Raw genomic sequence first — 23,359 nt, forward strand, 5'->3', positions numbered from 1 at the left:
CGAAAAATGGCGGCAGTGCTACAGCAGGTGCTGGAACGGACAGAGTTGTCCAGACTGCCAAAAACCGTTCAAAACAAATTGGAAAAATATATTTTAGACCAGCAAAGTGAGATCGACAGTCTGAAAGCGCATAACGAACAGTTTCGCGTGGATAGCGGTGAGTATAATAGCATAAACTACTACTTTGACCTGAGTTAACCCTCACAACGTACCTCGCTAAGCAGCTTTTTAGCTGCTAATGTTAACTTTTAGAGCTTACGTTACCTCCACAGGTCCGTTTGACAACTCGTTAAGTTGATGCTCAAGTTGTTCGTGCTGTATAGTGCCCATTATTTGAATCCATAAGGCACAAGGCAGATAGATTTTGTGATCCACTTACAGTAACGTTAGGCTAACATTAGCTAAGAAAAGAAGACCGGTTTAGCTAACCTACATTGCGTTAGTTAACGTAAGCATCCATGCTTTTGAACTTCATACATTCACAACGTTATTAGCTAGCAGCTAGTCAAGTACACGTTTTTCACGGTGACCTGAAACTGTATGATTTACGCACCACTGTGTCTAATTGTCACGTTTATTTGTTAACGTAATGTCAGTGGCAATGTTAGTCTAGAAGTCATTCTAGCTGGCTAATGCCAGAGGTTTATCTCCCATAGCCAAATTGAAAGGTCAACGTTTCGGAGAAACTGGACGCACATCGAGTGATGAGAGATTTCTGTTTTCAATTGCAGAACAACAGTACTTTGAGATCGAAAAGCGGTTCGCTGACAGTCAAGATCGGTTCGTGTCACAGACACAAGAACTTAAGAGGCTTAAGGAAGAATTTGCTAAAAACGGTAAGTGCGATACTATTGCAATATACGCTACACAATTCAAATTCAATGTCTTGAGCGCGGGCTCATGGCTATGTCCTCGCCTTCTGTTTGTAGAAGAAGAGCTGAGATGCGTGCGCGAAAAGAAAAAAGAATCCGAAGCTTCTCATACAAAGCTGGAATCTCAACAGGTAAATAAATGGTCTGATGGATAGTTTGCCGCACAGGAGACAGTAGAAACATTGTTTATATTCTTACTTATTAACGCGATGTTTACAGAGCCAGCTCCAGAAAGCCCGGGATGAGCTGGAGTCAGAGAAGAGGGAACTTGTCCGCACCCTGGAACGGAGGGCTCAGGAGGTCGAACACCAGAGCGGTGAGATTGCATGAATGCAAATGCTCCGATTTTCATTCACCCTGACAGACTGTTGAACGGTTGGCACTTAGTATGTACATATCCACAGAGCATGTATGCATGAAGTTCTCTCTGTTACCAATGTGATGACAGTCTTTGTGTCTTACTCTCTCCAGAGGATGTTAAGCGGTTGAGTAACAAACTGGTGGAGGTGAGCACAGCCAAGCTGGAGTTTCAGATGAAGCTGGATGAGCTGGAGTCCTCTGAGGTTTCCATTAAGGTAATAATCAAGCGTATGACTATTGCTGGAACTCTGTTTGAAATCTGCCAGTATGCATGTCCATAAGGAACACTTAGCAAAATCCACAAACTGATAGGGATGTAGCCATAGATGAAAGCAGTATTTAATTGCTTGGAGAAGGAGTAAAACCCTTTGTAGGTTTAGTTAGCTTTATGGTCATTTTAATAGTTGTATTGAATACTTGAAACTGACATCAACACTGCACCCTTATCAATGTTGTGTGGTATGATTCCATGCACGTTGCTGACCAATGTAACCACTTGTACAGTAGCAACAGATATGAATGAGTCTAGCCTGTTTCGTTGCTCTGCTTGTTGTGTTCAGACAGAGTAGTTATGTATGTAGATCAGTGAAAAAATAGTTGTCAATTCTACTTCTGTCGTGTGTGTTTATGCATGTGTGTGTAGTACAAAGAGAAGCGTATGGATCAGGAGAAGGGACTGCTGCAGAATCAGATTGACTGGCTGAACTCTGAGCTGAAGACCAAGAGCGAAGAGCTGCTCAGCCTCTCCCGCCAAAGGGGCAATGAGGTCCTGGAGCTCAAGTGCAGCCTGGAGAACAGAAATGATGAGGTACAGTACACACACTTTTGACCACTAGAGAGCGCTCCTAGCTTTTGGAGGTACAGTAGATCCTTGAATGTCGATGCAGTGTAGGCACAAGGTGCTTCAATGTGCTGAATTCTGAATGACACCTTTTTGTCATGATGTTAGTTGTGTGAAGTATGGACTTTTTTATATAACTTTTTGTTTACTTCAGGTCGCAAGGCTTCAGGACCAAATAACCAACTTGAAAACATCAAATGAAAACTCTCAGAAAAGAGCTGAAGATCTCATCAACAAACTGAAGGAGGTGAGTGACTTGAGGTTTTCAGTGCTATTACCTTTAAAGCAACACCATGTAAGTTTTGCTCTCGGGGTCCCCCTACAGTTGGGAAACGGTAATTTCTTATATATGTCGTAAAATCTGTCACGGTTACACCAGAAGCAAGTGAGACATAGCGTACAGTATAGGCTAGACTTGAGGCTGCACATTAAATATTAAATTATGTGGTAGCCTACTACGATACCAGTTATGTGATACATTTGTAAAACTAGGCTTTCAGCTCAGGTCTGTGCACGTTCTCGGTATTGGGATGATGTTGGTCATTGTTGGTCAATTACTTATTTTTAAAAAAAAAAAACGATTATGATATTGATGAGCAATAGCGTAGCCTAATCTAGGGTGGTCATTTTTAGTGTCTTTATAACATTAAAAAAAATCGATGGTCACCAGATATTGTATTCTATGGTATTCACGTCCATAGTGGCATATATTTGCACGCCCAAAATGTTTGGAGAGGCAGAGCTCTTATAATATGATGATGACAGAATCTTACACGTGAACTTTGTTTTTCAAGATAATTGTTTGGTCAGTAGCTAGGCGGTAGATTTACACGTTGAGCTATAACTAGCACACATAACCAGCTCCCGTGCAGTTTGGTTGGCAGCATGATGACACTAGAATCTAGTGACTAGATGACAGAGCTAGGATACACGTGCTTTTGTTGATAAGCCGATTTCTGCAGGAGGAGTTCTCACGTCTTGGGCAAACTCGGACTGCCTGCGTTGCATGTTAAATGTAGGCTATAGCTATTCCAGGTAGCCTAGCCCATAGCATGCATTTCAGCATATCATCATATGAATATAATTTCATGGGTTTTATTTTTTTCAAACGCCAAAAGATCACTAGCTCATGTTTATAAGGCATCAACTGTCTATTCAACGCTCGCACAGAATTTGAGGAAGTGGTGGGGGAAGTGTGCCCTACAGCATATGCCGTAAAGCAGTCGAATTTTGTAGTTCTTTGGTTCGTACCGGTTCGTACCCGAACCCCAAAAGGTTGAAAAACTCCATGGTGTTGCTTTAACACGGTTAGAAAGAAAGCGCACCTTGTGATGATTTTTGATGTGCTCTTTTTAGGTCAAAGAGATGCAAGCAACATCTGAAGACAAATTCCGTAATGAGCTGAATGCAAACATCAAACTCTGCAACCTCTATAAGGTATGACCCCCTAGACACTCTAGAAGCTTCTCACATCCATGCAAGGAGACATTGTGATCAAACTCGGCATTTTGTGTGTGTGTGTGTGTGTGTGTGTGTGTGTGTGTGTGTGTGTGTGTGTGTGTGTGTGTGTGTGTGTGTGTGTGTGTGTGTGTGTGTGTGTGTGTGTGTGTGTGTGTGTGTGTGTGTGTGTGTGTGTGTGTGTGTGTGTGTGTGTGTGTGTGTGTGTGTGTGTGTGTGTGTGTGTGTGTGTGTGTGTGTGTGTGTGTGTGTGTGTGTGTGTTTTTTCAGAGTGCTGCAGCAGATTCTGACTCCAAGAGTGAGGAGCTGAGAGGCGCTGTGGAGGAACTGCAGAAGCTCCTTAAAGAGGCAGGGGAGGGTGAGTCGCCGACACCCAGCAGCACACAACACACATCTTTACCTCTCTCAGCAATGCAATCTCTCAATGCACTGTTCTTTCCTGTGTAGCCAATAAGGCCTCGGAGGCTCGTCTGGAGGAGATGGATGGACAGAGAGCCAAGACGGAGGAGAAACTGAAAGAGCGGATTGCGGAGCTGGAGAAGGAATTGGAGAACGCCAACGAGCTTCTATCTGATGGCAAACACAGAGGTAAGTGCATCAGCCTTGCTCATTGAAGACCAATGGTGGGCCAATGCACCACTGGATTAGAGAACTTTAAACGTGCCGTTGAGGATGTGATGGAGAAACTCGTGCTCACCAGTAGTGTCGGCACTGTTCCAAATTTGACTGTTGTGGCGAGTGTCATGGAACCTTCACCGTGCCCGCCCCATTCTTAAAGCCTCTCGCTATTTCCTTCAGAGCGTCTGTCGCCTAACATGATATTCCTCTTTTTTTTAAGGCCACTACTTCGCTACGCTGTATGTTTGAGTTTAATTTCTAAACTTGGTTTGTATAAATTGTCTCTGGTAGGGAGTGTTGCAGTTGTGTCAGCTCTGACCGAAGAGCAGCTGACCACCATGTCCCCCACGGCTGCAGCCATCAGCAAGATCAGACCTGGGATGAAACTCACGGAGGTACTCGGATCAGACATGTTCACTCACTGCCACACTAACGTACCTTCACTCTTGTAGCTGCGCACCCTGTACAGTACGTTACAGTACTCAGATCAGACTCATGCAATCACACACACACACACACACACACACACACACACATACATACACATACATACCTACTCACTGGACTTGCATCAGTCCTGTTGACAAACTTGACAAACTTTAATTCAAATGTTGACTCTCTTCCACCCACAGATCTACTAAACGTACGTCTGTCTGTCATTCGTTCATGCACACACACACACTCACACACACACACACACAGTTGTTGTTGTTGTTGTGTATGACATTCTCTCTCTCGGTCTCCCCTGGTGCAGATTTACAGCGCCTACATCGACGCCCAGGAGCAGCTGCAGCTGGAGCGCATGGAGAACCGGCGCGTGAACAAGTACCTGGACGACATCGTGCAGGAGGTGGAGGCCAAGGCGCCCATCCTCAAGAGGCAGCGCGACGAGCACGAGCGCATGCAGAAGTCCGTGGCCAGCCTCTCCACCAAGCTGGAGCAGGCCGTCAAGGTGAGCGCACCTGCCTTACCTGCACGTGTGTGAGAACGTGACTCTGTGTGGGATAATAGTAAGATGTGTGAAAGAAGATAGTGTTATGTCCAGATTAGGGAATCTAACAGTGACTGAGGTTTGGCAAGTTTTGTTTTATAATAGCACAGATCATACACATATGTGACATAAAGTGCTTTGCATATGAGCAGAGAACTCGTAAGGGTTTGTGTACCTATAGTGGAGATGGATTGGCTGTATGTGTGTCTAAGGGCGTACTCACACTAGGCAATTCGTACCGTACCCGAGTACACTTGGCCCCTAAAGTCCGGTTCGTTTGACCAGTGTGATCGCTTCGTTCCGTACCGGGGCACGGTACGCTAGTACGCTTGGAGGAGGTGGACTCTGGTACGGTACGCATGGAAGCACAGGACGTCATTAATGATGAAATAAACAATAACGTTCCAATTACAATCACATGTTGCATAAAGATTCTAGAACACAGCAACTCAATCGTACCCAAGTACGGTTTGATTATATGCAGTGTGAGCGCAGACCAGGGACCAGAGGCAACCGTGCTCCAGTACGGTACGGGTGAAACGTACCTAGTGTGAGTGCGCCCTAAGTCTGATATGCCATGTTATTGCAGGAAGTGCATCGTCTCCAGAAGGAGGCTGACGAGTCCAACAAGCGGTCATCTGTGCTGGACAGAGAGAACAAGCGCTGTGAGCAGCAGCTCTCTGACCTCTCCCAGCAGGTACACTCCTCCTCTCAGGCCCATCACGTCACAGAATAATGCTCGCTCACTTTACACAGACCGAAGACTGTCGAGTGTTCAGACAACTCCCCTATGTCACAGTGAATATTTCCCATTTTGTCATGTGTATCATCAAGACTAGATACTTGAATGATAGTCTTGTGAAGATGACAGACCTCTCTCTGCAAAGTACAATGAGATTGTGAAATGTCGATCACTCGTCAGTGAGCAATGATTCTCGGCCTGTGCTGTTCCCATGAGCAACCAATCTAGTTTTATCTGCAAACGAATGTTAATTGGTGGGAGTGTGATGGATTTGATCGACGTCTGCACGGCAGGTGCGCGTGCTGCTGATCGAGCTGGAGGAGGCGCGGGGGAACCACGTCTCGCGGGACGAAGAGGCCGACAGCTCGGCCGACGTCAGCAGCTCCTCGGAGGTCATCTCGCAGCACCTGGTGACCTTCCGCAGCGTGGAGGAGCTGCAGCAGCAGAACCAGCGGCTCCTGGCGGCCCTGCGGGACCTCGGCGAGGCCCAGGAGCGCGACGAGATCGAGACCACCTCCAAGAGGTGAGGAGGGGTCTGTGTGTGTGTGAGGAAGAAGAGAGGGGATTTAAGGGTGGGGAAATGTGGTGATAACTCAGCCCGTTTAGGGGAAGGGGGGATGCTAAAAAGTGTGCAGGGATAAGTATTTTTGCAGTAGGTCCATTAGACATTGAGTGTGTATGATTGTGAGTTATATTAAAATGATAGATACATATATGCTTATTTAAATACAGGCGAAATCAACCTGGCTAAGCTTTCTCTCTCTCCGTCTGTCTGTCTGTCTCTCTCTCTCTCTCTCTCTCTCTCTCTCTCTCTCTTTCTTTTTCTCTCTCTCTATTTCTCTCTTTCTCTGTCTCTCTCTCTGCATCTCCATCTCTCTCTCTAGGCGCTGTGAGTTGGAGGCCAGCCTGGAGAAGGCCCAGAGTGAGCTGGAGCAGTTGAAGGAGCAGAGGACCATGCAGCTGCAGCTGGCCGAGTCCATCGTGCGCCAGAGAGACATGTACCGCATGCTTCTGGCCCAGGCCACCGGGGGCGCAGTACCTCCACCAGGTAATAGCCACACCACACTAACACACACCTGTGAAAATACAGGGGGACTGTGTCAGTCAAGCACAGCATGCAATTATCTGTCAGAAATGCATACACACTTAGTGATGAGAGCTACTACCCACACAACACTCTCATGGCAATTAACACACACACACACAGTGAGATCTGCATATATCGTACAGTCCGTAGACTGGGCTGATGGTGACCCCTGACTTATGCCTTTTGACCTGTGGCAGGTGCAGTGGGAGACGAGATCTCTCTGACCTCCACTCCACGCCGCTCTCCTGCGGCCACACCCACCACAGGAACACCCACGGCCATCACCCTGCCCGAGTCCACCGAGGTGGTGGAGGCCAAGGCTGCTCTCAAACAGGTAGGCTTCTGATTCAGTGGAGCATCAGTGTCACTAAGAGAGCTCCATTGCGTTAGTGCTCTCAACCGTCCACCCATCCGGTAGTCTGGTTTTCACCATACTAAACTCAATCTTTAAAGATTGAACATTAGTCTGGCGAGGCTGCGCTTTGTTTCTACTGCACTTCTGCGTCGCTTAGGTTTCGTTTTCGGCGCGTCACCAGCCAATAGCGTGCCAGGACTAGAGTATGGCCGTTTCTGATTGGAGCCAAAGATTCTGGCAGTAAACAGCAAAAAATAGATCTGCTGGTATCCAGAGCCTGAGCTGCCGGGCGAAATTCAAATTCCCCCGGAAGTTCAGGCAGGGTTCACCCAGCCTACCCATCCGGTGCATCCCCTGTGCTTGTAGTTTGTGAGTTACATATCTGTAGTTATTGTCGGGTTTATCAGACAGATGTTTATTACTCTACACAAGTTGAATATGTGTATTTGTTGCTTTAGGTGTTAAGTAACCTGTGTGTGTGTGTGTGTGTGTGTAGCTGCTGGAGGTGTTTGGAGCCTATAAGAAGGAGCGAGTGGAGAGTGAGCGAGCGCTATCGGACCAGAATGAGAAGCTGCAGGAGCAGATCTCCGAGCTGCGCTCCCAGAACGCCAAGATCTCCACCCAGCTGGAGTTTGCCTCCAAACGGTCAGCACAAGCCAACACACCACTGACTTTACGCTGTCTAACAGGCTAGACATGACTCTCTGGTAGCGTATTGCTTTAGGTTTTCAGAGTTTCTAAGACAGTCAGAGTTGTGTGGATGCTCATACCATCTTAGTTTAATGTGGATCAGAATATAAGTTTTAGGCTGTTGTCACTAAAAAAAATGTTCGGCTGTTACTGGCAATGTGTTGGTTTTAGTGCCTAGTTAAACGTGTGTGTGTGTGTGTGTGTGTGTGTGTGTGTGTGTGTGTGTGTGTGTGTGTGTGTGTGTGTGTGTGTGTGTGTGTGTGTGTGTGTGTGTGTGTGTGTGTGTGTGTGTGTGTGTGTGTGTGTGTGTGTGTGTGTGTGTGTGTGTGTGTGTGTGTGTGTGTGTGTGTGTGTGTGCGCAGGTATGAGATGCTGCAGGATAATGTGGAGGGCTACAGGAAGGAGATCTCTACACTGAGGGAGAAAGAGCAGAAGATGGCAGCCGTCGCCCAGAAAAACGAGCAGGCCGTCAACACCCTCACCCAGGAACTCAACATCGCCAACGAGAAAATCAACATGGCTGAGGTGAGGACTTTTGTTGTTGTCTGTGTATTTGATGGCACATTTGAGAGCACACAATTGTATTGGTAGTTTGAAGTTAGTGTTTGGAAAAACCCCAAAAGACATAAATGGTCATCTTCAGATCTTGAATTCTACCTGCGAAGACAATACATACACCCAAAAGGACATACTTGATTTGTTAAATGATAACGTGTGTGTGTGTGTGTGTGTGTGTGTGTGTGTACGTGTACGTGTGCATGTGCAGTCGCGTGTAGAGTCCCTGCGTAAGGAAAAGGAGCTGCTGAAGCTGACGGAGACGCGGCTGGTCCAGGAGAAGGAGTCCATCTGCACTCAGCAGAGAGGACAGAGCCTGCTGCTCACCAACCTGCAGGCCATCCAGGTACGCTGCACCATCTTATTGTCCACAGCAACACTAAAGACCGGCGCCCACTGGACATGGCGTTCAGGGGTGTGGGCTTGACGCACGGGATTTTAGAACCGTTTTCTAACCCAGTGCGGCTACCACACGGCAGACGTTTCTAGTGGGATTTGCTTCATTGCAAACAGTTCTTGTTGCATCGCGCCGCGTACGCGTCCTGTGGGCCAGCTTTAACTCTTCAGCAACATTTGAGCTGGTCTGCTGGAGATTGAAGTAGAAATGCATGCAGACCAGGGTATGCTAGTTTGCAAAAGCATATCAATGGAGGGGGGTACAGTATGCTCAGGGAATCTATGAACACTTGGCTTCACCCTAATAACCTAATGATGAGCATTTCCATGGGTTTCCGTGGGCATTTTAGCCATATAGTTATATTGTGTGTGTGTGTGTGTGTGTGTGTAAACACGTGCCTGTGCCCGTGTCTGCCCAGACCACTCTGGAGCGTTCGGAGATGGAGACTCGTCAGCACCTGAATAACCAGATTGAGAAGCAGGAGCGGGAGATCGGCCAGCTGCAGAAGAGGCTGGAGCAGGAGGTGGAGCAGAGGCACATGCTCAGCCGCAACCACGACGTAAGCACTCCGCCCTGCGGCGCCACCACCAGGCAGTTCTGAGAACTGAGGCTTTACCTGTTCAGAAACCCTCCTTCTACTATCTCCTCTGTTGCTCCTGTCAATTGAAGTTCTATTGCCCGCCCAGCTACCTTTCTCCTTTCCTCATCTACACTGTTTCCAAAAAACAATATCCATCTGTGCATGTGTCTGTCTGTTTTTTGTTGTTGTTGTTGTTTTTGTTTGGATTTTTTTTTTTTCCTTTCTTCTCCTCATCCCACTTAGGGCTGGGCGATATGGACCAAAAGTCATATCCCGATATATTTAGGCTGATTATCGATATACGATATATATCCCGATATTTTCCCCGCAAAGTAGCTGCTAGAACAAATCACCCTTAAAATTTGATTTAAGGCCCCCTTAACATAAAATCAGGTACACAAACACCTCTAAGTATTCTCCTTAACATTTTCATGTATTTGAGTTTTCTCCTATTATCTTAAGAAATCCCTCAAACCGTTGCACAAATGTCCAGCAGCCTAAAGGAAAACCCATATTATTATCTGAGTCAATGCTGATAAATGTAGTTAATTAACCACTTTTAACAATTGAAAATAAATAAATCTTCTGCTAATATTACTCTTCAATCAAATAGGCCTATCAGAAGTTATGTCGTTTATTTAGGCCTAGTGGTAACATAGCTGGCTCAAGTCGTCTGATAGTAACTGATAGCCTACCATTATGAGCTTTGGTTTGGTTCACCAGGCAACATGTAACAAAAATGTTTTGGTGCACAAATGGTCTTGCTCTTTGGATGACAGCCAGAGGATAATATCTAACTAGCTAGCTAGTATAGTTCAATTCATGTCTCAGGATTTACTTGATGAATGGATAAATGTCATCGAAAGTTATCACGGTAAGATAGATCATTAAGCTTTAGGCTATTGTGTTTGGTGGATTGCTTTCTAATTGCATAACTTATTAGCAAGCTAGTTAGTTGCATATGTTGAATGTACCTGTTGAGTTATTTATCGCTAACATTAGCTACTGATAGGTACATTAGATGCACAGTATAACATCGTGAAATTAACGTCACTGTTCTAAGGTGCGCCGTGTTTGGCTGCGTCACCCGTCAAACTGGTCAAAGTTTATAGTCAGATTTGTCGTGTTATTCGCTATACCATTTTATAGACAATATGTGCTCACATCTTGATATTATTTTGGCCAGTCAGTCCCGCATTTCACCCTCAGAAAAGCATGCACATATTAGCAAACGAACAATCTCCGTGGGAACTGGAATTTGTCGTGCCAGAAAATCCCTTTCAATGCAAATGAAAATCTAAATAACTTAACGAATTTCCTTACCTGAGGATACCATTTAAGACATTTTGTACAACACCCTTAAATAAATTCCTCACTTAAGCCGTATGGTTGATACTTAAGGGACACAACTTAGGTGCTGTGTGCAACCCCGCTCTGTGTCAGAAAGAGGAGGGGCGGGCGCGGGTGCGGGGAGCAGCGCATAGAGCTCCGGCCAGCGGCTTGCCTGGAGCAATCAAAGCGCAAATTTGAACTATATCGGTATATACGATACGGTCTAATTCCATATCTCATTTTTAAAAATATCGATATACCTTAAATATCGATATATCGCCCAGCCCTAATCCCACTACACACACTTCTCCTCATCCCATTACTTTCACATCCAAGTTTGTTCTTTTATTCCCAGTATCCGTCCTTTGCTACCTCAGGTCAGTTTTTTCCACACTGACACACTCTCCCTCCCTCCCTCTCTCTCTCCCCCTCTCTCATCCCCCTCTCCCTCTCGTCCCCAGGTGCAGCAGTTGGAGGTGAAGCGGCAGCTGGAGGTGCAGCAGGCGCAGCACCAGCGCACGCGCGAGCAGCTGACGGCCGCCCAGCTGGAGCTGTCCAGCCTGCGCATGCAGCAGAACTCCCGCGAGAGCCTGCCCTCGCCCAAGGCCCAGGACGCTTCCGGAACCTCGGGAGGTTAGAGAGATTTACGCAATCCCCCCCGACACGTAGGGGTAGTTTACTAGGGAGGGAGTTGGGGTTAGGTGTCAGTGTGACGTAACTTTTGGCAGGGAAGTTGGATAGGAATTGAAGCTTTTTTTTTGTAATGTAGTTGAGATGTGTTTAAATAAATACTTTTAATTTTCATCTTCAGATCAGGTGTGACTGCTCTGATTACATGTTATGGCATGGCACTTACGTTTACCAGTGTCTTAGGGTCTGGGACTCTGCTGTTTCTGGTCTGTATTGTTAGTCTATCAGAGAGGTACTCCGCACCCCTCTTACCTTGTGTGTGTGTGTGTGTGTGTGTGCACGCGTGGTGCAGTGCCGTCAGGTGTTCAGATGGAGATGGAGGAGCTGCGCGGTCGCCTGCGGCAGGCGGAGACGGAGCTGGAGGAGCAGAAGGAGCGGCTGCAGACCATCACGGCCAGCAGGGAGCAGTATCGCACCATGTCCATCAGCCTGGAGGAGTCCCTGGAGAAGGAGAAGGAGGTCAGCAGCACCACACACCAGCACTGACCATCAGCATTAACTACACATCAAAACAAGAGCGCTTCTCAATTGACTCATTCACTCGTCTGTCTGTCTGTCTGTCTTCATCTCTGTCTGTCTGTCTGTCTGTCTGTCTGTCTGTCTTCATCTCTGTCTGTCTTCATCTCGGTCTGTCTGTCTTCATCTCTTTCTGTCTGTCTTCATCTCTGTCTGTCTGTCTTCATCTCGGTCTGTCTGTCTGTCTTCATCTCTTTCTGTCTGTCTTCATCTCTGTCTGTCTGTCTTCATCTCTGTCTGTCTGTCTTCATCTCGGTCTGTCTGTCTGTCTTCATCTCTTTCTGTCTGTCTTCATCTCTGTCTGTCTGTCTTCATCTCTGTGTCCATCGTTCTCTCCCTCTTCCTCTCCCTCCATCAGGTGACCACTCAGGCCAAGGCGTCTGTGGAGGCGCGTCTGAAGACTGCGGAGGAGGAGCGCAAGCGGCTGGAGGCGAAGCTTCAGGAGGCCGAGCGCGTCAGCAAGAGCACGCAGGGAGACAAGACCAAGGCGGTAGCCGCCGTCGAGCAGCAGGTACGGACGCTGCTGACCGGTTAAAGGGCTATAGTGATCCACAAGCACGGCTGGTGTCTCTGCAGCACACAAACAGCAGCACACTTGTTTTTTTGTTTGTTTGTTTGTTTTTTTTGTTTTTTTTTCTTTTCAGTGTATAAAGTGCTGTCTTTAACTGCAGATCAGGAAGTGTCCATGCAGAATCCTAACTCTGATGCTGTTGAGCTTGGTTCTTATCGAAAGCAGTGTAAGGGTTAGGACTGTTTTCAAGTGTGTGTGTGTCTCAGGTGGCTGAGCTGAAGAAGACCATTAACAACATGAAGTCTGACCTGGAGAAGGCACAGGAGAGAGCAAAAACGGCAACCGTTCAGGAACAGCAGGCCATTCAGGACTGCCAGGAGCAGGTGAGTCTGTCTGCAGTTATATATTGGTCATCTCCATCTTGCATTATCTATATGATATTCTATAACATAGTCATATGTGCATGAAATATGTATGTATGCATGCCAATTATCATGTGGTGATTACTCATGAGAGTGAATGCTGTGCTGGCATTGGTGATTACTGAATTTGTTTGTTCATGTCCATGTGTGTCCGTGTGTGTCCGTGTGTGTCCGTGTGTGTCCGTGTGTGTCCGTGTGTGTCCGTGTGTGTCCGTGTGTGTCCGTGTGTGTGTGTGTGTGTGCAGGCCCGCCTGGCGGCAGAGGCGCAGTCCAAGTACGAGCAGGAGGTGCTGCTGCACGCGGCGGACGTGCAGGCGCTGCAGGCGGCCAAGGCCCAGGCCCAGCAGGCCGGCAGCGTGCGGCAGCGGCTGGAGCAGAGCGCCCACAGGGCCAGCGCCCAGCTCATGGAGGCCCGCGTCTCCTGGGAGGAGCAGGAGAAAATCATCAAGGTGTGTGTGTGTGTGGATGGATGGATGGGTGGACGTGTGTTTGATGGTGGTTAGAGTACGAGTGCTAGGTGTGCTGTGTATGCTGTGTATTGGGTTGCATGTGACGGCACATTTAAAATAACGAATAGTCCTGTGTGCAAGTGTTGCATCGGCGGCCATGTGTGTTGGGCTTTATTTGTGTCACTGACGAGAAGATGGTTCTGGAAGAATGTTGATAATGTAGAATAAAGTCATCCAGATCAATAAAGGGGAAGTTATGGTAGATGATGTCTACATCTAGATTGGCATTGACTGCCCACACTCCACACCAGCATTCCAGTAGAGCTGGGCAATCATGACTCCATCTTGTCCTCCCTTCCCGTCCTTGCGCTCCCCAGGAGGAGCTGTCGAAGGAGGCGTCGCGCTCGGAGGAGCTGCAGAAGCAGAACAGCCTCCTGCACGATCAGATCCAGAGTCTCAGCGACAAGATGGCCACCAGCGCCCAGCAGACCAGCAACCAGAGCACCTTCAACCTCACCAACAGCGAGGACAAGTCCCACGAGCAGGTGCTGGAGATCCTCAAGTGAGTCCGACCGGTCCATCTTCACCCTGCTGCTACCCTTTACACACCTCTCATGCTCCTACTGAGTCACAGTACCACTCTTCAGTACATCTATGTGGATCCTGGTTTTAGTATCTGTATCTTTATAATGTAATAAAGTTCCTGCGCGTCTGTCTCTGCTATGGTTATGCTTTCGTTTTTCGTCTCTGATGGGTTTTAGTGTCGTCGCGTCACTTTACCGTTTTAGCACGTTCACAACAACAGCTGACCCCAAGTGCTTTACAGTCGAGTTCAAGCAAATGGATTTAGCGAAATACTTAATTGAAACTGAGTGTAACAGTCTTCTCACCGTTCTTCTCTCTCTGTCTTTGTCTTTTTCTCTCTCTCTCTCTCTCTCTCTCTCTCTCTCTCTCTCTCTCTCCATCTCTCTATCTCTATCTCTCTCACTCTTATCTCTCTCTCTCTCTCTCCCCCACTGTCTTTCTACCCCTCTTTCTCTCTACCTCTCTTCCTTTCCCTCTGTCTGTCTCTCTCAGGTTTGTGCGTAAGGAGAAGGAGATCGCCGAGACGCGGTACGAGATCGCGCAGTCGGAGAGCCTGCGTCAGCGTCTGCGCGTGCAGCAGCTGGAGCACGAGCTGAAGGAGCTGCAGGACAGCCTGAACGCCGAGAGGGAGAAGATGCAGGTGAGCAGCTCACCGCTCAGCTCAGCACCGCACAGCAGCTCCCAGAGCACAGTGATTGAACCAGGGGCTCCCCTCGCAGCTGGGCCACGAAAGCAGGGAGCTGCTAGTCAAATGCTCGCTAAGTCAGTGCTGAGTGGGGTTTCTTTCAGTGTTGAAGACGTGAAAATATGAAATTGAATCACGGGAAATGATGGTAGTTTGAATAAGCAGGAAGCTATTTGTCGATTGCTGGTAAAGTCAGTGCAGAGTGGGCTTTCTTTCCGTGTCGAAGATGGGGAAAATCTGAAACTGCATCGCTGGAAGTGATGGTAGTTTGAATAACTACTAAACTAGGGCTGGGACAACGCATCGACTTAACCGATTAGTTCGACGCAAAAAATACGTCGGTTCAAAATATGCGAATCGACACGTCGTTAAAATCAAAACAAGGTTGGCGGCAACGTGAGTGACTCCTCAGAATTTCAAAAGTGCAAGGCACTGCAGCACGCACTCGTTCCTCTACTGCGTTTCTCTAACTATGGGCCGCGGACGGAGCTGCACCGGTCCGCAATGTAGAGAGACTGCTGGTCTGTGAGGCGTGGAGTGAAATTAGGCTCGGTGCTTCACCTGATAATTTGCTGCGCAATTGATGAAGCAACCGCGGCCCGACAGAAAAAGAAAACAAAAGTTTCAGCAACCAGGAGGAAATACTTGCTAATTCGGTGTGAATAAACATACAGCAACACAATGAAGTGTTGGTATGAGCGTTCATTGAATGCATGCATGTGCGTGTTTGCGCGACAGAAACTGAAACTAATCGATAACGTTGGTGGCAAGTTCCGTTCAACCTTCTGTTTAATTATTTAACGACGTTTAATAGAACAACGTGGATTCTTGATACAGAGCAGAGTATAGTTCAGTCAAATTTGAATATGGTCAAAAGATTGTAGCCTTAGTCTTTCATCTAAAAATCTCCAGATCAGTGATTTACATCTGCTCGGCCGTAATACATAGACTAAAGTTGGTACGTGTTTCCTGAATCCTTACATTCAGAGATTCAAATGGAATTTCATTAAAAAGCATGTCAATTTTGTCTCCATTTGCCTACAAGAGTTTGATGCTTGCATGAGGGAAACATCCCAAAACAATAGCACCCATATTATTGCTGTTGTTTTCAGAAGTACTGTATTTGTCATGCAACCATTACCATGCAAAAGCTATGTAAGGGATAATCAATGACGCGCCGTGCGTTTATAGGAAAATAATGCACGTTCGAAGTGGTAATAAGGACCCGACGCCGCAGGCGGAGGGGACTTTACACTTCGATAAGTGCATTATTTTCCTATAAACGCACAGGGCGCGGAGTTGATTATCCCGCTTATACCACTGCTACTATCATTTTCGTTTATATTGCCGCCGTCTTAGATACAACATTACTGTTTTTACCGTTACATTCACATTGGCGAATTAATATTCAAGTGTAATAAGCCCAAAAGAAGGGAACTACTTCATAGCCGTGCGGTATATAGAAAAATAATGCACGTTCCAAATAGCGCATCACAATAGGAAATTTGACCAAGCAGTGGTATAATGTAATTATACTGTATCTTACATTACTAAAGCAGGTCTCTGATTTTTTCACAAACTTTTTGTGAACAATGTTAGCATTTAAAACATTGACTGCTTTGAAGTGAAAGTACACTTAATACAGCATAATAATAATTATAATAATGATCATCATAATGATGATTTGATGGGGGTATACAGTATGTGTAGGTGGGCCCTATGGCCCCAAAGTCCCAAAGACTTAAAATAAGCCTACTTAACTTGTCATTTTATTGATGACAGTTGGGATCTTATCCCCTTCAATTTGACAACACTCCCAGTGTTTTCAAGGCTTCAAGGTTTTATTGAATGCTACCTCTGACTTAGAATGCATTACTTTGCACTTGCATAGTCTTTCATTTTGGAATTTTAAGAGCAATAAACATACATTGCAATGTTTTATTTCATTCAGATATGTAAATCAACATGTATATATTGCAATTAGTCAATTAGTGGGGAGATAATCGATAATCGAATCGAATCGAAATCGAATCGAACTGAAAAAATGAATCGTTAGATTAATCGATGCATCGAAAAAATAATCGCTAGATTAATCGTTTAAAAAATAATCGTTTATCCCAGCCCTATACTAAACTACTACTACATCATTCAAAAAAGCAGGCATATAGCTATACGTTAAAGGCTGCACTCATTCTAAAGGCTCAAAGTGGGATGTCTATTGCAATACAGTAAGTCAGAGGTGATCCTGGCAGTAAACGTTAGTGGGTGGGCTGCTTGTTGGGTCTGGGCCGCATGCATGTTGAGATGTGAGCGGTGACCTCTGACCCCTCGGGTGCAGGTGACGGCGCGAACGCTGGCGCAGCACGAGGATCTGATGAAGAAGACAGAGACCATGAACGTGCTGGTGGAGAGCAACAAGCTCCTCCGCGAGGAGAAGGACCGCCTGCAGCTGGAGCTGGAGCAGACACATGCCAAGGTGTGTGTGTGTGTGTGTGTCTGTTTGTGTGTGTGTGTGTGTGTGTGTGTGTGTGTGTCCAAGTCTAGGTCTGAAGCAGTGGCTATTTTATTAGTTCTGAAGCTTTGACTTACTTGATGAATGAATGAATGCATGAATGCATGGGGAGTGAAAGGGGCTTTGGGAAAATTAACAGGATGTGTGTGTGTGTGTGTGTTGCAGGTGCGTAAGCTGGAGCAAGACCTGCTGCCCATCCAGGAGTCCAACGCAGAGCTGAGTGAGAAGAGTGGGATGCTGCAGGCCGAGAAGAAGCTCCTGGAGGAGGACATCAAGCGCTGGAAAGCCCGCACACAGGTGGGGGCACACACACACACACACACACACACAGACAGGTGTGCACGCTAGAAAAATGTGGCACATACACATATACAAATTCAACGGAAACAAGAAGTGTCTTGAAAGACTAGTATTTTGTACGAAGAATGTGTGCTTTGTTATGCTAATACATTTTGAACCTTCCATGATGTGGTGAAATTGGTGATTGAATTAATTGTTTAACGTGTGTGTGTGTGTAGCATCTGCTGACCCAGCAGAAGGACACAGACCCTGAGGAGTACAAGCGCCTGCACACAGAGAGAGACGTTCACGTCAAACGCATCCAGCAGCTCTCTGAGGAGAACAGCAAGCTCAAGGCAGATGCCACCAGGTCGGACACCACACACACACACACACACACACACACACTATATGTACACCCAATGCCCAGAATGCAGCACGTGACATCGGACAAGTCTCCTGAATCCTGTCTGGCCCTGTGTGTGTGTGTAGGAGCAGTGGCACGGTGACATCGCTGCAGTCGCAGCTGCACACCCTGCGGGAGAACCTGGGCAAGCTGACGTCCGAGCGGGACGGGGCCAAGCGCGAGCTGGACGCCAAGAACCACGACCTGCAGGAGAAGCTCAAGACCATCACACAGGTCAAGAAGATCGGCCGCCGCTACAAGACCCAGTACGAGGAGCTCAAGGAGGAGCACGACAAGGTGAGATCCATTAATGTCAGTCAATCAGTCATATGGGGCAGGGATGTGGGGAGTAGCTCTGGGAGGTGACCTCAGATCAGACTCAAGCCGGTGGGCAGCAGCAGGCCAGGCCAGTGACCCTATTACTGCTCTACGGCTCTCTGTTGGATGACTTGAGTATACCAGACTGAAAGGGGAACATTTTGAATCCATGATTTCTATCATTTCTATCTATTTGGAAATATTATAGTAGTTACCTACAGTATTGGTAGTAGTTCGGAAGGTCATATAGCAGTGGATTCAGTGAACAAGCCTTGATTTCTTCCACGGCCATATAGTATTTGTCTGATTGAAATCTGTGGATTTGTGCTGATTCTGTGTGCGTGTTTCCGTGCGTTCTCCAGATGGTGGCAGCGGCCGCAGCGACCCCGGCTCCAGACCCAGAGGCCATGCAGACCCTGACCCAGGAGCTGCAGACCGTCAAAGAGTCTCACACCCAGAGCCAGGCCCGCACCACCCAGCTGGAGGCACAGATAGAGACCCTCAACAAGGTGGGGCTAACTGAGAGAAACTCTGTGTGTGTCCGTGAATGTCTTGTGAGCACCTAGAGCCCAACAAAAAAATTGCTTTTCACCCTGAAGGCCACCTTACCACTACAAGGTCCAGAAAAGCCCTAGAAAGACTCATACTCTTCCCTAGGGCAAGCTTGTAGAACACCTGGCCAGTAGGGTTGGGTATAGTCCAACATGATGTGTATCGACACATGTTACGAGTCTGAATAATGACATGGCCCAAAACAGAATTCACTCCACAGCTGTTCTTAATTGTTCTATAATGACTGCGAAGGCAAAGCCTTTAGGATCGCACAACTTAGAAGCACGTCAGTTGAGGCCCACAGATATTTCAAAATAGATTTCTATAGAAATAAATATCGCATTATCGGTATTTCGGACACTGTCCTACTTGGAAATGTATTCATGGGTTTCATCAGGTCCCTTTCCACAGGTGTATTAATCAAGCACCATGCAGTCCGCATTGATAATCAAAGTGCTTGATTTTATTCACCTGTGGAAAGGGACCTGATGAAACCCATGAATATGTGAATGCCAAATGGAGAAGTCATTTGCTGCGTTTACATGAGAGCTTTAATTCCGAATAAAACCAAGTTAAATCGGAATAAAAGTTAATTCCGCTTTAAAAGAGACCATGTAAACCCTTGTTCCGCTTGAAAATGATTATTCCGAATTAAACTTAATTCCGATTTAAGTGGTTGGTTTATTCCGATGTTAAAGCGGAATTAACTCCCCTCCTTGATCATGTAAACCATTATTCCGATTAAAAGTTTATTCCGTTTGTTTGGCGCATGCTCGTACAAGGAGGAAGAAGAAGCGCATGCTCGTTTCTAATTCGGCTCCGTCTTCTTCCCCCCTTCTCCGACAGTCTTCTCCTCCTCAGCTAGCAAACGTGAAGCTTGACAATATTCTCGAGCTGCTGGCTAAATAGTAGGCCTATTATCAGAGTTACTGTGAAACCCGTTTTCATTATGTTATTGTCCATGCTGTAACGTTAACCCGAGATGACAAAAAAGTTGCTAGCCAGCTAAAGTTTGTTTTCTTCCGGTAGACCTTATTAGGCTACGTTCATGCGCCGCCTGTCCAATCGGAACCCTTCCCGACCCCCAGACGTTCAGCAGAATACAATAAAGCGTAATTAACGTATGTTCCATGTAAACGCCAATTCGGAATTATTATTTCCATGTAAACTCGAAGGAGAATATTTTAATTCCGATCTATTTAATTCTGAATAAACTAATTCAGAATTAAAAACATCATGTAAACGTGGCCATTGTTACCTCCGCCAAGGAGGTTATGTTTTCATCGGGGACCGGCGAATGTTTGTCTGTCTGTTTGTTTGTCTGTCTGTCTGTCTGTCTGTCTGTTTGTTAGCAAGATAACTCAAAAAGTAATGGATGGATTTCGATGAAATTTTCATGACCCAAGGAAGACACCATTAAATTTGGGAGTGATATGGATACAGGATTCTTTTTAATTAAAGGATTTTTTATTAACATTGTGTGATAAGGCTGTTATATCTTCCCCCATAGACTTGAATGGAGACTGTGATGTCATAATGGCCCATAATGGCAACTGCGCTCGTTAGGTGCTGTGTCCACCAAACGCGTTTTTTGTGCCGACGGCGACAATTTTCAATGTAAAGTCTATGTAGCTCAGCGCTCACAGCGCTGAGCGCCCTCGGCAGAAAAAAACGCCGGCGCCGACCTTTTTTGTCGCAGCACTCAGAGCGCTCAAAGTTGAAATCTGTTCAACTTTTAGAACAGCGCCGGGCTCGTCAATGGCAGTTCTGGTTATAAACCGTCTCTGGTTTTGGTAACTTAGCAACAATAAACACTTATCGAAGCGCCGAGAGGAGGAGGTTTTGGGCGCTCTGGCTGTAAAAAACGCATTTGGTGGACACAGCACCTTAAGCTCCCAGAGTAGTTCCCAGGCTAATCAGAACACCTGTGAATCCAATGGTCTCATGGTGCATTCCAGACAGCATTTAAACTAGTGGGATGTGGGATTTATCCTACCTCCAACTGCGAAAGATGCACTGGAACGCCTGTCGAAGTAGGAGCTCCTACTCGCGAACTCGTATGAGCTCAACCTGCCCCGACCTCACCTCAACAAAATGAAGTGGGAGGATTATGGCGGCGCCCATGGAGACATGTTCTGTGAGGGGTAACTTCAAGGAATACGCTATAAACTTTAGGGTAGGGTTGTTTTAGACACGGTAATTAACTTGTTCTTCATATTATAACTTAAAATTGTGTCAACAAACAATACAACGTATTGTGAAAGTAACGTTATAACGTTATACAGTTAGCCTAGCCTAATATGCTAACGTTACGACGGTATGCTAACGTTACGTCGGTCACCCATGTTTTCTAAACCTCCCACTCCAAAATGCTTGGAACGCTTTGAAGTGGGAGGTAGAACCTTTCAGGTAGGGTAGGTCCCACCTCCCACTTGTTTGGATGAGGTCTGGAATGCAGCATCAGCTTCTAAGCATACAATCTGGCTCTCCCTGAACTCCACATCCTGTTGAAGTGTTTCCTGTGTGTCAAAATAAAAGTCACAGCCATATCTGATGCTTTGCGCATTATATCTTTAGAACGGCTTGAAGAAAGGTGATGGCATAAAAGTGTTTATTATTTCTGGTGCAAACCACAAATGTGGGGGGAACTAAGGCTCTTGGCGGAGGACTGCGCTCTCGGAGTGCTTTTATAGTTATGAATCAGATGTGGCTGCAAGCATGTTTACTAAAGCAATGATGGAGATATCGCATGGTAGTAAATCTGTATTGTGTGACTGTGTGTGTGTGCCACAGACGGTGGGCGAGCGGGAGGCGGAGACGCGGACGGCACAGGAGGAGCTGACTCGCCTGAGGCAGGAGGTGCAGGAGAAGAGCAGCCAGGAGGAGGCGCTGCGTCACCAGGCGACGGAGAAGGAGGAGCGCACCAAGAAGACCATGATTGCAGCCCGCCAGAAGATCCGCCAGGTCATCGGTAAGGAGATGAGTAGACATGCACACAGCGCTCACGGTCATCAATGCTTGGACATTACCTGTACACTTATACATACACATACTGTAAGAGTTCAGCATTGTCAGTGTCAATGCTTGGACATAACCCGTTCATTACCTGTACACTTATACATACACATGTTCACACACATACACATTGAAGAGAATTGTCAGTTTGTGGATATTTCTGTCTCACCCAGCGTTAGGTGGGCACTGTTATTGCAGCCTCTGACCTCTGACCTTGTAACTTTTGCCCCCAGGAGAGAAGGAGGCGCTGCAGAAGGAGACGGAGGAGCTGCGTCAGCAGCGTGAGGAGCTGGAGGTGCGCGTGAGCGCGCTCCGCTCGCAGTACGAAGGGCGCCTGTCGCGGCAGGAGCGCGAGCTGCGGGACCTCCGCGAGCAGCACGACCGCCACGCCGAGCCCCGCGAGGAGCCCGCCGAACCCGGGCCCAGCAAGGTACACACACACACACACACACACACACACACACACACACACACACACACACACACACACACACACACACACACACACACAGCACCACGTAGACCCATGTGCACACATCCCAGCAAGGTTCATGCACACACTTCACATGGAACGACACATAGACATATACACACACACACACACACACACATCTGAAGTGCAATGTGTTAATGATGTGCATGATTGCTAAGCATGTCGTTCATTTTAGGTGCCTGAACAGCAGAGGACAACTGAACAGAGACCAAAAACCCTGAAGCCCACCCCTGCAGCAGACCGCGGAAGGTACATGCGAAAGACACACACACACACACACACACACACACACACACACACACACACACACACACATACACACACATACACACACAGTACTCAAGATTTCAACCCCATAATAACTGAGGCCTCACGTGTCTCCTCTCCCTCTGGTGAACAGCGCCAGCTCCTCTGAGCCCCCCACGGCCAACATCAAGCCCACACCGGTGGTGGCGACGCCCAGCAAGCCTGCAGCCAGCCAGGGCAACAAGCCCACGCCGCGCGCCAGCATCCGGCCCATGGTCACCCCGGCGCCCGCGCCCACCCCAACCCCCACCGCCACCGTCATGCCCACCACCCAGGAGACCCAGGAGGGTGAGTCTGGGCGCCCGTGATCGGGCATTGTTGTATATCTTTTATGAGAGTGCTGCCTATGAAGAGCATAATACAGGTTTATGGCATATAAGAGCACATGGCAGTGGACACACATACTGTATATGTATACCAGAGATGGGGGACTCGAGTCTAGTGACTTGACTCGAGTCAGACTTAAGTCGCCAGATTGAGGACTTGTGACTTGCTTGATCAACAGTGAGAAAAGACTTGACTTGACTTGGACTTGCTACTCATGACTTGAGACTTGACTTAGACTTGCATGCAATGACTCGACAAGTCATTGCTGTCTTGGTTAATTGGTGAATAATAATAATAAAAACGATTTTCGATTGGATATTTCCTGTTGCATGTGGGCGAACCTGGCAACCTCTCTACTAGGTGCTAGGTGACGCGCCCGCCATCTACAGTAGAGCGGTCGGGGTTTAGAAGGTGG

At 47.1% G+C, this 23,359-nt stretch overlaps 1 protein-coding gene across 1 annotated transcript in view; it reads left to right on the forward strand.

The window, feature by feature from the left end:
* The window catches only part of tprb (translocated promoter region b, nuclear basket protein), a 34,593-nt gene continuing 11,234 nt past the window's right edge, over window positions 1-23,359 (forward strand). Inside the window, exons 1-36 of the mRNA XM_062556041.1 lie at window positions 1-157; window positions 732-836; window positions 930-1,003; window positions 1,092-1,188; window positions 1,344-1,447; window positions 1,876-2,040; window positions 2,228-2,320; window positions 3,430-3,510; window positions 3,802-3,889; window positions 3,979-4,119; window positions 4,441-4,544; window positions 4,904-5,101; window positions 5,730-5,837; window positions 6,176-6,405; window positions 6,767-6,930; window positions 7,167-7,303; window positions 7,821-7,969; window positions 8,377-8,539; window positions 8,781-8,915; window positions 9,385-9,525; window positions 11,340-11,511; window positions 11,861-12,027; window positions 12,443-12,595; window positions 12,862-12,978; window positions 13,263-13,466; window positions 13,844-14,028; window positions 14,544-14,691; window positions 17,075-17,212; window positions 17,414-17,545; window positions 17,767-17,897; window positions 18,020-18,230; window positions 18,614-18,760; window positions 21,597-21,774; window positions 22,052-22,248; window positions 22,487-22,560; window positions 22,712-22,905. Of these exons, the coding sequence (XP_062412025.1) occupies window positions 7-157; window positions 732-836; window positions 930-1,003; window positions 1,092-1,188; window positions 1,344-1,447; window positions 1,876-2,040; window positions 2,228-2,320; window positions 3,430-3,510; window positions 3,802-3,889; window positions 3,979-4,119; window positions 4,441-4,544; window positions 4,904-5,101; window positions 5,730-5,837; window positions 6,176-6,405; window positions 6,767-6,930; window positions 7,167-7,303; window positions 7,821-7,969; window positions 8,377-8,539; window positions 8,781-8,915; window positions 9,385-9,525; window positions 11,340-11,511; window positions 11,861-12,027; window positions 12,443-12,595; window positions 12,862-12,978; window positions 13,263-13,466; window positions 13,844-14,028; window positions 14,544-14,691; window positions 17,075-17,212; window positions 17,414-17,545; window positions 17,767-17,897; window positions 18,020-18,230; window positions 18,614-18,760; window positions 21,597-21,774; window positions 22,052-22,248; window positions 22,487-22,560; window positions 22,712-22,905 (5,176 nt within the window). The 5' untranslated portion in view covers window positions 1-6. The remainder of the gene's footprint in view (window positions 158-731; window positions 837-929; window positions 1,004-1,091; window positions 1,189-1,343; window positions 1,448-1,875; window positions 2,041-2,227; window positions 2,321-3,429; window positions 3,511-3,801; window positions 3,890-3,978; window positions 4,120-4,440; window positions 4,545-4,903; window positions 5,102-5,729; window positions 5,838-6,175; window positions 6,406-6,766; window positions 6,931-7,166; window positions 7,304-7,820; window positions 7,970-8,376; window positions 8,540-8,780; window positions 8,916-9,384; window positions 9,526-11,339; window positions 11,512-11,860; window positions 12,028-12,442; window positions 12,596-12,861; window positions 12,979-13,262; window positions 13,467-13,843; window positions 14,029-14,543; window positions 14,692-17,074; window positions 17,213-17,413; window positions 17,546-17,766; window positions 17,898-18,019; window positions 18,231-18,613; window positions 18,761-21,596; window positions 21,775-22,051; window positions 22,249-22,486; window positions 22,561-22,711; window positions 22,906-23,359) is intronic.

This window comes from Sardina pilchardus, chromosome 15, assembly GCF_963854185.1.
Source record: "Sardina pilchardus chromosome 15, fSarPil1.1, whole genome shotgun sequence".
Taxonomy (NCBI): Eukaryota; Metazoa; Chordata; class Actinopteri; order Clupeiformes; family Clupeidae; genus Sardina; species Sardina pilchardus.